Genomic DNA, 16346 nt, shown 5'->3' on the forward strand with positions numbered 1-16346 from the left:
TAGTTAAAATTTATGATATCATTAACCTAGTTAAAGTTCATATCCGAAAGAGTGCTTAGTTTATTGTGTTTCTTTAAAAGATGCCGAAGTTTAAAAATATTTTTACAAATATATTGTCATTTAAAAAGAAAAATTTATAAAAATATCTTTTTATTTATACAAATACTATTTTTTAATTTATTTTTGTAAAAATACAATTTTCCGTATGTCGATATAATTATATGTAATCTCGACAAATTCCTACAATTCAATATAACCTTACACATAACAACAACAAACTTGACATATCTGATTGATTTTAGTTGTACCGTATTTTTGCAAATATTTTCAAAAGATAGTAAAATAAAAAAAAATAAAAAAAAAATTAATACTTTTGATAATTTATGTAATTTTCTCCTAGTGCGAAAAGAGTGAAAAATCAAAATACCCATCATTTGTGGAGATTTGCCCAAAAGGCGGCAGGTTCCGCCCTAAATACCCACTGAATACGCATTACTCAAATGCGAATTCTATTTTTTTAAAATTTGTAAAGAACACGCATGTGCGAGGTTATTTTTTGATTTTTAGCGAATACGCATCTTCAAGATGCGTATTCTACCTAAATTCAAAAACAAAACACATTCTTGTAATGCGTGTTCTTTATATTTTTTTTAAAGTCTGAATACGTATATGTGCAATGCGTAATCTGTGGGTATTTAGGACGGAACTCGCGCACACGAATATTTTAGGCACTGAAAACTGGTTTATTTTGGACATTTTTTCGTGCGAAAACTATATAAAGAAAATCAGAATATATCGGGCAAAAATCCTTTACATGGTCGAACCGGCCTAATCGGCCCCGCTGCACCAAACCCCCCCCCCCCCCTCCCCTCCAATCTCTCAATAATCTCCCTGTAAAAACCACCGGAATTTCAAATAATCGCGCTCTTTTTTCATTTCTAATCATGAAACTCATAATCTCTCTACACAATATCACCTGAAACCCCCAATGTATACATACAATTTTTATCTCTATATATTAGGGTTTATTATCCATCTAATTACAATTGTAAACGGAGAATCATCGACTTGCTTAACGGTGTACAAAGAAGGCGGAGCTCCAGCGGTGTTTCAATCGCCGAAATGCCCGCGCTGGAAGTTACCGGAGTATAGTTCTAATCGCCGATCACGATCTCCGATTGCCACGTGTCAGGTTGCGTTGCATCAGGGACGTCGGAGAGCTCAGGAGGATCGGTTGATTTGTAATCTCGATGTTCGCGTTCCGTTTCCAAGTAAGTTTAGCCAGAAGAGTTGTTTTTCGTTATTATTTTCGATATTGATTTATAGATGATAGTTGACGATATTTGCTGAAGTTATTTTGTAAATTCATGATATACTTAAGTTAACTTGATTTATAATTTAGTGTAGTTTAGCGAGAAAAGTTGTTTATAGTTATTATTTGCCATTGCGGTGGATAGATAGGGCTTGTGATTTATGCAAGTGATGATATATGCCAAAAGCCGTTGTGTTATACAAGTTCTCGTTTTGTTTAGTAAAAAGTTGAAAATAATTGAAGTTGGTTTGTGAAAGATATTAATTGGAATTTTGCGAGGGATGTATATTAGAGTAAAATTTAGGCAGCATATTGAGTTCACTGTTATGATTATAATGCATTTGGAAACCAAATAGAAATGCTGTTGAGTGTTGAGGCTTTACTCTAATAGTTATGTGGATTGGAATTATAACTGGAGTGGACTTTTGAGAATACGAACATGAGTTGTTTTCTTTATGTTGTAAGAAAAGCAATTTTATACTTGGTGTCTTGTATTGTACCAGGTCCTACAGGAATTACAGAGGTCGCAGTTGGTGTTGCAGCGGTTTTCGATGGTCATAATGGTGCTGAAGCTAGTGAAATGGCTTCTAAGTTATTCCTAGAATATTTTATGCTACATACATACTTTATTCTCGATACCACATTTTCACTATTATCAGAGACATCCATTGGAAGATTGCCGAACAAGGGAGAAGATTATCAACTTCATAATCTTAATTTTGGAAGGTATCCCTTTTTTGTTGCTAATGCACTTATTTATGTGCAAGTTGCAACTTGCAAAAGTCAAATTGTTTCATCACTTAAAATGTGAAAGATTTTATTGTTGAAACATACATTTGGACTGCTATATATTTGCTGAGCCGTAGAATATTAATATTAAACTCTCTCTCTCTCTCTCTCTCTCTCTCTCACACACACACACACACATATCTAATTTAATTATGTTAAAACATGATGTGAAGCATGTAAAATAAATACATGCCCCCTCACTTATGGATAACTTAACATACTACACATCTTTTGAAAGTCTGTTAAGTTTGATCTTTATCATTAACTTTTTTTGTTTCATCTCTGTTTTTATTTTTATAATTCTACTTCTTGCTTCAGATATGATTACAAGTCATTCAACATACTTGTATTATGCGTGTTGTTGGTACACTGCAATTATAGTTTTCTTGAATATTCAATTAATATGTTAAATTTAATCCAAAAAGAAACTTGACATGACTATTGTACTCTTATAAGTTATGTTTATTTAATATGCAAAAAGTTAGTGCATGAAAGTTGACATGTTTGTGTTAACTAAAATGAACTATGGGGAAGATAGACATGTAGGTTTGTCTCGAATTAAAGCACTAACTGTTTACATCAGGTTCAAGCTCACTTTGGATGCTATCTTAGATGGTTCTGTTCACTTAGAAATTCTGAAGGAAGCGTTGTTGAGGGCGATTCGTGATATTGATGCAACATTTTCTAGGGTGAGTTTTATTAAAAAAAAATTAAGCGTGTTACCGGTTGGATGTTTTCTTTGTAAATTGTTACATATTTACATGTTCCTTAACTGGCACATGAAGGAAGCATCTAGAAACAAATTTGGTTCAGGTTCAACGGCCACAGTTGTTCTAATAGCGGATGATCATATCTTAATTGCAAATGTAGGAGATTCAAAGGCTTTTTTGTGTTCTGAAATATTTCAGTCCCCTCCAGAGGCTAAAGGTCAGAAGCTCTATGGATTAAGAAACTCAGATGTATAAAACATTTAATATCTTGGAACTTAAGTTGTAAGAAACTTTTTTTTTTGCCATATGTTCCAAACCTTTGTATCATTTTCTATGCATTGATTTTATTAAAAAAACAGCATCACCTTGTTTCAAGAAAACTGTCAAAAATTTTACTAATCTATGTTTATTGCCAATTGCAGCTACTTTGCTAAGGTTGTACAGGCAAAAAAGGCGTGACGGTGCTAAACCATCCATAAAAAAGTATGGTAGCTTTACATCGGCAGCTTCGAGCGGGTTAGCGCATTTTTCAGTCATGGAACTAACAAGGGATCACCATCCAGATAGAGATGACGAAAGGTCTAGAGTTGAGTCAGCTGGAGGTTATGTACTTGAGTGGGCCGGTGTATCCCGAGTCAATGGCGAGTTGGCTGTTTCGCGAGCTCTTGGTGATGTATCCTTTAAAAGGTGTCGTACAATCAGAACGAAATATAATGCTACTCATATATCTGTCTTCACCCAAATTAGATCTCCTTTTCACTTGCAAATTGTTGCTGTAGCAACATAACAGCTTCATGTGTATTTGTGTTTGTTTGTGATTTTTTAAAAGAATAAAGAAAAAATGATCAAACATTGTTCCACTTCTCACCGGCCTTACCATTTGCCACTAGTTATGGAGTTATATCTGTTCCCGAGGTGACGGGTTGGCGACCTCTACATGTCAATGACAGCTACTTGGTAGCTGCATCCGATGGTGTTTTTGAGAAGCTGAGCCCACAGGAAGTTTGTGATTTGCTCTGGGAGTTGCACAATCATGGTTCTATGAGATCGGAAGTCAGTTCGTCATGTTCATATTCGTTGGCTGATTGCATAGTTAGCACTGCATTTGAGAAAGGAAGCACTGACAACATGGCAGCCATTGTGGTTCCATTCAAGTCAACTGGATTTTATAAAACCCTGCTGGAGGAAAGGAATCATGAACAAGTGAAACCTGACTTCCCAGCTTTAGATCAGCAAAATATTCCTGACAACTCACGTAAGTCTACTTAGTTCTTGAGCTTCATGTGCCGTACGTTTTACATGTTTAATATTATTTGTACACTTAAATCTCACTAAAGCTCATAAGAAGTTGATGCGGAGGTCCTTATTACTTGTATGATCTTTTGTCTACTGAATAAGCCTGAGCTAATAGTAGTTGTGTTTGCAAAAATCATAAAAGCTCTACAATATAAACGTGTTACGATGTTTTGGCTTACAAGTTTATATGTAGATAATCAACAATTTGTTAAGGAAATGGTTGAACTATTATATTAAAGAGGTACATTAGTATACGTCGCTCATATAATTGGTATACATTACTCATATAAATGACTCAAAAGTAAATTGAGTGTATATACGTGACCTTAAAGATTGGCAGTATTATTAGGAGTATAGCACATAGTTAAATGCCTACATACGGCGAATAGTTTAAATGAGCAAAGGAGCATCCTCCATGTGAATGTTGAGGTGGTGGGGCATCTGAGTACATTTGTCCATGCATGGATATGTTGCTCATCTGGAAGTATCATAGTGCCTGGGCATTCTATACTCATGGTTGGTGCTTTATGCACTTTGCTGTAGTTATGAACTATGATCAGTGGCGGATACAAAAGTTACAGCAAGGGTGTGGAGCAATATTTATCCAGAAATTAAGTAGAAAAACTATTGTTTTGCACTTTACTAGAAGATCTATATAGTTTTGTGTATTTTTTTTTACATAGGCCCTAGCATATGTTATGCGAGGCATTTAAATAATCTGATAATTAGTATGCCACATGTTGTAAACTAGTCCTTGTCTTTAGAAGTTTGTTTGCCTAATAGTTGTAATTATATGGAATAAGAACTCTTTAATAATTCTTTAGGATTATATATATATAGAGTAAAGTTCTATGGAGTCCACCTTTTAATTGGAGTCCTCGGAGTACATCTATGTTCTACAAATAATATATATATATAGGCATTTACTCCGTGGAGAACCATCTTATATGGAGAACCGTGGAGAACCATTGTTTTTATTTTAAAATCTCATCACAAATTGTAAAAATTTTATTTTAAAAAATATAAAATTCGATGCTAATCTAGAATAATAAATATAATAAAAAATTTAACAATTAAAATTTGATAAAATTACTTGATTTTAAATTTGATTCTACAGTAGAATATTTTTTAATAAGTGTGATTCTACTATAGAACCAAATTTAAACTTTTTTAATAATTTCAATGATTTTTTAAATAAAAAATTATGTAACTTCGATTTTTAACTTGATAATTAAAATTTATAACTATATATGATAAAAAATAAAATAAATTATATATTTTATATTTTTTAGATAATGGTTCTCCACGATTCTCTATATAAGAGGGTACTCCATGGAGTGCTACACTATATATATATATATATATAACAGAAATTATCCAATGTGCTATCTGTATAATCTTAGTTCTAAAATTTATGAAACATACGCTCATATGGTTTCTCATTTCTGTTTTCATAAAATTTCTTATTTTGGTAGATCTTTTTTAGGGTAACAATTAGCTATCTACCATAGTTTAATAAATTAATTTAAATGTAAGGAAATTAAGTGGCACTCCATTGACATATCAAGTGTATTCCGTATGTGCATTGTGATGCAGCTAGGACATGAAATAGTAAAAAAAAAATGAGTACGTAGTCTGTTTTTCTTGACTTCTAGCATCATTTCAGGTCTATTGATAAGTATGCCAGGGATTTCATGATTTTTAGGCATTATATTTGATTATTAATACAAGTGCTCTTGATTATTTTATTTTTTCCATTCTCAGCTTATACTGGACCGAGTTTACTTGTGGGTCAATTTCATTTTTCATTTCTATTTATTCTATTTCTATAGAAAAGTCAGACTCAAGTTGTTCGATTCGTAGTTGATAAGATTCTCTTTCTACTCAACTTTGCTTTTACTGTTCCGCTGATACTAGGCTTTCTGTTTTCTTAGAATTGGAGCATTCACATCCAAACATTCACAAGTTTGACCGTTTATTGGTAAGGTCCAAGAGGCAATCTGTAAAGTTTTTTCATTAATTTCCTTCCTCTATATGGGTTCCAGAAAGACCATCCTACTGTCATTTCCTATTATGGAATCCACTTTTATATGCATATAAGCACCAAATTGTAGGGAAACATCCACCTCTAACATTTCCACTTTGGAACTTTCAGGCCCAGGTCTTTTAAGTGAATGAACTCTATTCCTTTTGTTTCTATATTCAATGCTGGTTGACTTTTTACTCCTGTTTTTAGGTTGAAGGAAAAGATGGTGGATTTGAAACTTTCTATCTGTCTGAGAACCTCAATGAATATGATGACACATTCTGGGCTCAGAGGGATGACCATGAATACGTGCATGAACAGTTGCAGGCTTTGCCTCATCCTCTCAATAGTGACTGCGGTAGGCCATGAAAGCAAGACGACTTGAATTTAATCTCGTTTTTGTGAATAATATGTCTTTTCAAAGAACTTACTAGTTCTGAACTTTGAGAAGTTGGAAGATGATAAAAGAAAATTAAAATCATTTTTAGTTAAAAAAATTAAAGCATCCTCAACCATGCAGTGTACACCATCTTAAACTTTTTTATCTACTTAATTTAGTGCAACGGATGATTACTTATGAAGTTATCATGCAGTTTTACCGTTGTGGTCTTACTACGTAATAATATATATAGATTCTAGCGGAAACCCATGTTAGAAACATATGTAAGAACCGCCATAATTTATATTAAACATGTTCAATCAGTAACTAATCCGTATAAAAATTATTAAGTTAGTGAAGTGAAGATTCAACATGCCCGATATGCTGAGTCTGAAGGTTTTAAGTTCTAATATATTGAACCTTAGTGGTTCTCGGTTAAGGCTTATTTGAGCCAGATCCTCTGTCTAAATTCTTATCCCTCGGAGAATATTTGTAGGAGGGAAAATAATTCATACATAACACATCTGTGCATGTGTATGTCCCCGTGGCAGTAAAATTATTGGTATGCCATTTTTTGGTTAGCTCATTTTTGTTATTGATAAGTTCTCTTCTTTTCTTCTTTTTCTGTTGATGTAGGTGGATCTTTGAATTTGTACTCGGATCAGAATATTTGCTTAAGATATGGAATGACTAATGATGGTCGTAAAGATCAATGTCCTGAAGGAATTGCTAGTTTTCTTGGTTTGCTTGAATCAATTCCTATCTTTAGTGTTGTCTCAGATTATGGATCTAACGAGCATACAGTTCCATATTCAAGGTATATATGCACAAATATATTCCTTTCTTAATGACTTGTCTTGCCCGCTAGATATACTATTATTATTTCCGTTAAGAAAAAAATAGATAAATAAAAACCTGTAACGGTCAAATGTAGTAGGAAGGAATATTGAAATTACAGTCAGGCCGACAGGTCATGTAGAGGTCTAGAAAAAATGTATAAAACAATCAGTTAGAGACTGGTTAGGTCCCATCATTATTGGACTTACCTTGGACCTTGCATTATATTTAGCTTGGTTTTCGGACCTTTTGCAGACAACTAGAATTTGTTTACAATCTACCAATACGGATCCTCTGCTACTTTTTTGTAAACCGGTAGTGTATATGTAATTCACTTTGTTTAGGTATAATAACAATAATAATAGTTATAACTATCAATGCTGGCCTCTGCAAGTAATATGTTTTTATGGTTGTTAGGTACATATTAAAGAAAAGGTTTGATCGTGGATCCTATGGTGAAGTTTGGCTGGCATTTCATTGGAATAGTTCTCTAGGCACCAATGCTTCAAGATGGAGGTTCTCATCCAGTACTTCTGACCCTGGTCCTTGTGATGAAGATGCACGTAGCTCGTTTTCTAGTGATTGTAGTGCTAGCCTTCCAGATGACATCAAGTTCATATTAAAGCGCATAATGGTAGTCGATCAGTATCCTTATAGTTCCTCATTCCTTTGGTGTGTTACACTTCTGACTTTAATATGAGGATATTAAAACAGTGATATAGACAAGTCAACCTAATATTTTTTTTCTCTGTTCTCCGGGAATCTATTTTTTCCTTGTTTTATTTGTGTCTATAAAATGACAACTGCAGTTTCACCATAAATGTTTATGACTAAACCCATAAGACTTCGGCATTGAAGCTTGCTAAAGTCTGCTCGTGCTTTTTGAGAGTTGAACATGAGTGGTTTCGCATGCCTACCGTGTTACTTCGCTTTATCCTTTAAAAGCATAAATCAGGGAAATTGCAACTTGTGCAAATTAGTTTTACTACATCATTCCATAAATCATTCCCTTATGCAGATATCTTCCAATGAGATTGAGGAGATAGTTCTAGATATGTAGATGCTTCTAGGTCATTGGGTTTTTTTTGTTTGCAAATTAGATGTCATAAATTAGTTGGGTTGATAATATTTCCATCTTTCTGCGAGTATCAATGTATCAATAGATCTACTTCCATGAAATGTGTGCTCTTTTGTTTTTCTTTTTTCACTCTTGGAGGCTTGAAATGATGATTTTTGGCAGGTGGAGAGAGGAAACTCTGTTTACTTAAGCGGCCTAAGAGAGAAGCATTTTGGTGAAGTTTTTCTGAACGCATCTACTGTCTTGGGATCAGCAATTATAGAAGACTCTGTCCCCATGGAATCACAATCGAATTTGTTTGATATGTTGATTACGAATGACTCAGTTGATCAAGAGACTGAGTCTACATGGAGTACTAAAAATACATTTCCCCAAGAAGGCAGAAGGCAGAAAGATGCATTTGAGGAAGGGTTGAACCATATTGCAAGATATGTTGAGTCTTTTGAGTCCCGTTCTAATGAAATATGGCTTGTATTCCGTCATGAAGGAATATCTTTGTCAAAACTTATGTACACGGTGGAAGAAGTTGAAAATAATAGTGCTGATGAACAAGTAACACGTGTTCAGTTATTGCATCCATCAAAATGGTGGTACTGGTTGAAGACAACAGAAGCAGGCCAAGAGGAAATGCGAAATCTGATTTGGCAACTGGTAAGTTTGTAGGTTTTTTGTAATTAAAGCACCATGCACGACTTGCTAGTGTTTGTTACACTTGCACAATGTTGTTTTTGTTACCGTGATGCAAATTTTGTGCATGTGATTTCTAAATTTCTTGCCAAGAAGTGTTATGCTATTAGAATTCATCAGTCTCACTATTCTACATAATATGTATCATACATACCTATTAGTTTTTACAAATTCATAATAATTCCGTTCCATAACCGGCAGGTGGGCCATTTCTCAAATTATCAATGGTGCTGTTTCTTTGATTTGTAGTTCTACAAGTTTCATTTCAAATTTATTAGAAAGAACCTGATGTAATTTTTCTTTTTCCCTAGTTGATGGCGCTCAAATCTTGTCATGACCGTAATATAACCCACAGGGATATAAAACCTGGTGAGATCATTGTTCTCTCTGTTTTGCAGTCTTTATCCAAATACAGTATGATTTACTGCACATAAGACCAAAGTTTTGCTTCAAAACGGGAGTTATTATCTAATAAAAATAAGATCATGTATGTTTCTTTCACTTTCTTTATATTCCCTTCTCTGTAATTAAATATATTTATACTATCCATTTACTCTCTGTAAGACGTTCTTCAGTCATTCTTGTCCAAATTAAAGGGAAAGAGAAGGAAGTTTATATGCTCTTAAGTCATATTATTAACTTGCCTGACAATTCAACCTCTTTGTTATAAACTATTGTGCTGACGTGACTATATTTTCTTTGGAAGAGAACATGGTCATTTGTTTGGAAGATCTGTATTCCGGAAGATGCTTGAAGGGGACTCCAAATGGTGATCAGAACTATACCACTAAAATGTACTTCTCAATTCTCTCTTAAAAATCTTATTTTAGTGATCTCTTTTCAACATTGGAGCTACCATTTAATTGACATAAGTTTGTGACTGTTAGATTAGAATACAAAAAAAAACAATCGAGTATTCAGGCTTAAGTGTACATAATTGTTCCCAAAGATTCCTTTACAGTTCTGTACCTATGATTTCACAAATGTTCAATCAGTTGTCACTTGTAATATAACTTTTGTACACAGAACAGATTAATCTTTTTAATTTTGTAGGCGCATTATTGACTTTGGCAGTGCAATGGACGAGTATACAGTAAACCACTTATACGGTTCCCTTGGACCTTCAAGGTATTTGATTTCCCTTCGGTATCTTCGCTGTGGAGGTTGTTGCTATTTTGTGCATTCTTGTAGTTAAATGCTTATATGATTGATGCCCATAACTTACGAGCATTAATTCATTGTATTTCACCAAGTCTTTATCAAGCTGACTTGGTTTTAATTGAAATATATTGTTCTATAATATTATTTCAGTTTTGTTGAGATGTTAACCCTTCTGCAGAAGGTAAGAGCATAATGGACAACACCGGCGGACATACTTATGATGAAGATTCTTACTTAGTATCCTAGTTAATGTACAAAGAACAACATCAACTGTCATATTGATATATGAATATGATTGTCTGCTCGAACATGATGTTTGACTATACTTTTTGTACCTAGTATTTTTGTAGCCTGAAGACGTGTTATATATCTTTGTAAGTGTTTACTTGTGATATTTTGAGCAGTAGCCTTTATCCTTTTATGGCCTGTGGAAAATCATGGGTTTGTATGCTTTCTCTTTTCTAATATAATCTTCTATTATAACTAAAGATGTTTCCTTTCCATGCTTCCTACCAGGATAGACTCGTACTTCTTTTCGGCTTATTATTTTGCATAATAGATATATGATATATTGTTATTGGTTTATTTGCTGTACAGATGCAATAACCTCTAAGCCCTAAGATGCGTATATTTTAGAGTAGTGGTAAGGACTGCGTACATCTAACCACCACAAACCCCTTTTGACGAGCAGGATATACGGGGTGTGTTTGGTTGGTTAATGATGTGCAATTCGGGTTCCGTGAATCGAAACGACATTTTTAGGATTCCACTCCGCATGTTTAGCATCATATAGTTCTTCAAGAGTAATTAGAATTTACGCTCTTTTCATTCTAAAAAGAATCTAAGGTCTGTTGTTAACTATCAATTTTGTGTTCATCTGTCACCTCAGAGCTGAACAAACATATGAGTATACTCCACCAGAAGCTCTTCTCAACGCTAGTTGGTATCGAGGTTCAACAAAAACCGTACTCAAGTATGTTAGCTACAATTGTATTCTGCAAAAGAATTTCTTTCACTATAGTAATATTTGTTTGAAAGGATTGTAATTCCTGGATTTTTTACAGTTGGTACTTGGTACTCATTTTTATTTTTTGCTAATTTACTTGGTACTCAGCCATACACTATCACTTGTAACCTCAAAGGGCTGTTCTTGGTCACTTTTTTTGTTCCTTTTTGGGGGACTACTGAGTCCCACTATCCTTAAGTATCATAATCCCATGGAAATGAACTTTAATTGATTGAAGTTAGTCCATAGGATACCTAAGGATCAGCTAGAAAATTTGAACAAGTAGTCCAGGAACTATTACATTCACGAAACAGAAATAGCCTAACTTTTGGCGCCTCTCTGGATTTATGAATTATGCATTTATATTTATTATTTTACACTTGAACTTAAATTGCATTCCATTGATAGGTATGATATGTGGAGTGTTGGTGTTGTGTTTTTGGAGTTGATTTTAGGATCACCTAATGTGTTCCGGATAAGTTCTCTATCACGCATTCTTTTGGATCAGCATATTGAAGGTTGGAATGAGAGCTTAAAGGATCTTGCATACAAGTGAGTCAGGTCTTTTTGAAGCATGTCATTATAAATTCAGGCAGGATATATCATTGGCTTGTACTTTATTCATGTGCAACATTCCCTAATTTTAGCTCAATATTATGAATTTAACATTGCCTAGACTATCATCGGAATGACATGAATGTTTAACTGTAACTCTGAAGAATTTTTGTTGTATAGCTAACTCTTTGAGGAACTGTTCATAAAATAAGTTTGGTCAGCCCTAGTTGGACAAACAATTTATATGGTTTGTTACAGAAAACTGTTTCAGATATTGTGCCATAGTAGAATCCATTTGTCAGAAGTATTGTGAAGAAAATAATTTAAGACTTCAAGTAAGGAGATTGTTTTAAAAAAAATATTGGAAGAACAACATTTAAAATGGATTTTCTTTCATTACAGTTTGTGTTTGGAATAATTTTGATTTATTATTTTGGAAAAAATTGATTAATTACGCAAGAATCCTTTTAATGAACGAGTGAGAACTAATGAGTTATAGCGATTGTGATGACCAATTGCTTATACTAGTCCTGCTTAGTTAAAAGGATTGGTCTTTACGCTTTACTCTTTAGTAGTCTAGTAGAAATCTCCAAAACAAAGTGCGCCGTAAAGTAGAGAACTCTGTGTTTTGTAGACTTTTCATATATTCCAGAGACTTTCGTCCGTTTTTGCAAATGTAATTCCAATTGAGAACCCCTTGTAGTGCAAAGCTGGTAAAACTATTTTGATGAAGTAAACTAGTTTACAGAATTATGCCCTGGGTCGATTCTTTATCAAGTTGAACTTTAAATGTTTTCGTCTTTCGGTGCAGGCTTAGGTCACTCATGGAAATGTGTATTTTAGTTCTCGGGAATTCCTCTAAACATCATCGTTCTTGCGGCGCTAACATGGTGAGCTCTTATGGTCTTTACATATCATCTCCAATTGTTCTATAATATCCTTTGTGAAGGTAATACTTAAGTTTTGACCAATATTTGTCTGTATCATCAGATTGATTGATGCTCTTTTGAGTTGAATTATCATACCCAATCATCACTAACCTATTATAGATCCATCACCGGTAACTGGAGTTGACATAGCCACGTTTAAGCCACTTCAAATCTATATGTAAATGGGACGGTAAAATGTTGAAAAATAGCACACCTAATTTTCTTAGATATCCTTTCTGAGAAACTTGCGTAATGTTCAAGTGAATGACATGTTCACCCATCTGTGGCATAATAATGTGAGGGGCAAAATGGTATTTGCATTTATATTCTAGTGGTTACTACCAAAACCAAACTATCAATTGGTGGCGAGGTGCAATTATAACCCCCTCTTTTTTGTCTATTCTATTACATGTGGTGAGTTTCTAAGCGACTAATCCACTTTTTTTTTGTATATCTCTCATTCTTATAATTGTGGGAAATTAAATGAAGAAAAGTTAAAATTCAGCAACAAAAAGAAAGTTCATACTTTGTATTGACCTTAAAATATTTGCATAACCTTATGAGCACTTAAACTATTAACCAGAATAATTGTCTCCTCTTCCCTTTATATTGTAAAATATTTGGACGAAGATACTCGGCAATATTACAAGGATATCTTTTAATTATACAAGGCTACTGATCTGAACTGGAGCTTCATATTTTTGGCTTCAGAAATCAGATTCGCCAGCTTCCTGGAAATGTTCTGAAGATTTCTTTTCCCAGCAAATAAAGAACTATGACCCTCTAAAACTTGGGTCAGTTTTCAATCTAATCATTATGCTGATCGTAGTTGTCTTTCTTTGCTAACTCATCACAAGAATAACTCAACGCACTTGTTAATTGTGACTCTTCATGTCTGTAAACAGGTTTCCGAATATTATGGCATTGCGTTTAGTGCGGCAGTTATTGCTCTGGGATCCTGTAAGTTCTAAGTACTAATGAGTGATGACAGTTATATAGATTAAGAGTAACTTATAACACATGGTATATTTTCTGTTTAACATATTTGTCAGCAAGTGTAAATGCTGCCTCATATATTATTTAAGAAAGAAATTGCTATAAAAGGGTTCTGCTCATAACTATTTTCTGGGTCTGCATTCATTTCATATGAGCTTCGCTATTATTCATATAAAATTATAATTCTGGATGCTGGATATCCGTCTTCTAATTTAGCTAATATTGAAATAGATTCTCCTTGCACTGGAGTCAATACATTGTTAATGCTTCGCTTTGCAATGCTTTTGACTTCTTGATATTGTTCTACAGTGGTCATGTCACTGGCAGTCACTCAAAGATAATTTCTTGCTATGTGAATCTATTGATAGCAAAAGATTGTTTTAGCCGACATTTTTGGCAATATTAGGAGACATTAGAGTTATTTTCAGTTTTTAAAGTCCTAGTTTGTGCATCTTTCTATTTTCATGTCAGTGTTGGAATCCATGTCTGTTTCAGCATCTGTTTCAAAGGGAGAATTCATTCCTTGGGATTGGACTATTTGCTCATCATTGCCATATGTAGTTTTTTAAATAATCTCATGAACTATTTATTTGTTTTTATCATCTATAAAGTTATTTGAGGTACTATATAGTATATACCACTACTAAAATTGAACTAAAATGTGATGGATGGATAACTTCCAAATCAAATTCCTATAAATTTAGAGCCAAATGTCATCCTAATGGGATAACTAAAAGCATGCATGGCGCTGGCCACCTGTATATGGCGATGACATTATCTATGTAAATATGAATTATAAAGCACTATCTCGGGCCTCACAGATTATATAATGATCAACTTAAATTTTTTTGAGTCTCTTACATGAATAATATAAATAAAATGTGAACGTTTTGAATTTTGATTGTAAATTACCTGATTTTATTGGAATGTACAACAGCTAACTTGTTTGCTTATATTTTAAATTTGTAGTTCAGTGTGATCTCAATTAGAACTCTTGTGTGGTTAGTTAATAGTGTGTTAAGCAGTAAATTAATGGTAAGACATTATCCAGTGACAGTTGCAGGGAGTTCTCTAGAGTTTTAATGATCTTTTTATTATACTTATGGTTACCATCTCTGAAAATGGTGCAACAATTGTGCTTGGGAAATATCTGATATGCTTTGTTTTTAATTTGAAAATAGGAGGACCGGTTAAGTGTTGATGAAGCTTTACGGCATCCTTATTTTACACAAAATGCACAAGGTCCTAATCAGGGGCCTATATAGGTTAAATTGGCATCGCTGCATATAAAGTTCTGTTAAAATAGAGGTACTCTGCTTATCTGGAGCTGTACTACCTGAAAGTTAGCTGTAAGCAACTTGCAAATTTTTTGTTATCATATTTAATCTGTCTTCTTGAAGAGATCTGAAATCTGAACACATTATTTCAACCTGTTGATAGTGAACTGTGTTGCAGTCACTGAGTTGAATGAATTACATCCCCAACATACAAAGTTCTTAACATTTTGATGGCTGCTTAATGAGTTAGAGAACTAAAGTGCACCCTTTGATCGCAAAAAGTCAGATCGACCAGTATTACTAGTAGTTCAGTTTCCTGGCTGTAAATATATTAGATGATTAGCACTTGTATTTCTACAAACATCTGGTTTAGTGTATGTACATCATTTAATTGTGTAGAACAGAGTTGCATGAAGCTTTAAGAAAAATGTTTACACTAGTTGAAACTTTATAGCATAAACCCAACACCTGTAGATTTGTGTTCAATAATAGTTGAAAGCATTAAAACGGTATAATTACTTGTAAATTTATGTTAAAAAATAGTTGATAGCATAAAACAGTTTTGAAGTAGAACCAGATGACAGTTGTTTCTTTGACCAAAAGGCAGAGGCAGAAAGGGGATGTATACAGGATTATATGTAGGCTAGGAATAAAAAGTGTGTTTTTGGTGTTATCATGTACTAGTACTACACAGAAGCTAATTATGGTTTAACATTTGTTACCTGCCTCCTGTCTGTCATACTATAGTTTTTCAACTTTCTTACTGCCCAATGTCCCCTCACCTATTCATGGAATTATTATTATTTTATAATATTTTAAGTAACCATTTTAGGGAACTCCGTGGGATTGTAAACGTGGGAAAGAGATCCGTAACCCACTTTTTCATTAAAAATATTTACCATTAGGAGAGATGAATATACATGCTTCTGGACACAGATAATAGTGCCAGTGCCACTAGTTTCGAGAAGTCTAATGCCTGCATTTTTAAAAACTTTGGGGAAAAGATTCTATTTAGACTAAACTACATGCAAAAACTTTGCGGAAAAGAACTAGCTTCTATATATAGACCAAACTATCACTATACTAGCAATCCCCCACACAGTTCCATTTCAGTAAGGAATAGTAGTATATATCAACAGACATCAACATCATCAAATGGTTGGTCTACCAAAAATATAATGATAAAAAATATATGTGCAACATATTGCACAACGCAGTGAGCATGCTACATCAATATTTAAAGGGTTAATTGCACTTTATAACCTCTTATTTTGTTATAAAAACAAATGTATATCAGGATTTTACATA

The 16346-nt window shown here is 33.7% G+C and overlaps 1 protein-coding gene across 12 annotated transcripts; it reads left to right on the forward strand.

Moving 5' to 3' along the window:
* The first annotated feature begins 849 nt into the window (after window positions 1–849).
* LOC141689547 (uncharacterized) lies at window positions 850–15511 on the forward strand. Of its 12 annotated transcripts, none has more exons than XM_074493888.1 (21): window positions 851–1271; window positions 1816–2038; window positions 2685–2790; window positions 2887–3028; window positions 3234–3498; window positions 3702–4066; window positions 6042–6088; window positions 6344–6491; window positions 7149–7329; window positions 7767–7983; window positions 8590–9078; window positions 9426–9483; window positions 9821–9908; window positions 10168–10242; window positions 11165–11248; window positions 11690–11833; window positions 12648–12726; window positions 13477–13559; window positions 13671–13725; window positions 14943–15069; window positions 15202–15511. In XM_074493888.1, exons 1-20 carry the CDS (start codon window positions 989–991, stop codon window positions 15024–15026), a joined length of 3216 nt encoding a protein of 1071 aa, XP_074349989.1. In that variant the 5' UTR covers window positions 851–988; the 3' UTR covers window positions 15027–15069; window positions 15202–15511. The 12 variants fall into 12 exon arrangements, 4 of the variants coding, with proteins under 4 accessions (XP_074349991.1, XP_074349992.1, XP_074349989.1 ...); XM_074493889.1 differs by having other exon boundaries at window positions 15217–15511; XR_012562422.1 differs by having other exon boundaries at window positions 852–1271; window positions 14943–15110.
* The last annotated feature ends 835 nt before the right edge of the window (window positions 15512–16346 follow it).

Source organism: Apium graveolens, chromosome 10, assembly GCF_009905375.1.
Source record: "Apium graveolens cultivar Ventura chromosome 10, ASM990537v1, whole genome shotgun sequence".
NCBI classification, from domain to species: domain Eukaryota; kingdom Viridiplantae; phylum Streptophyta; class Magnoliopsida; order Apiales; family Apiaceae; genus Apium; species Apium graveolens.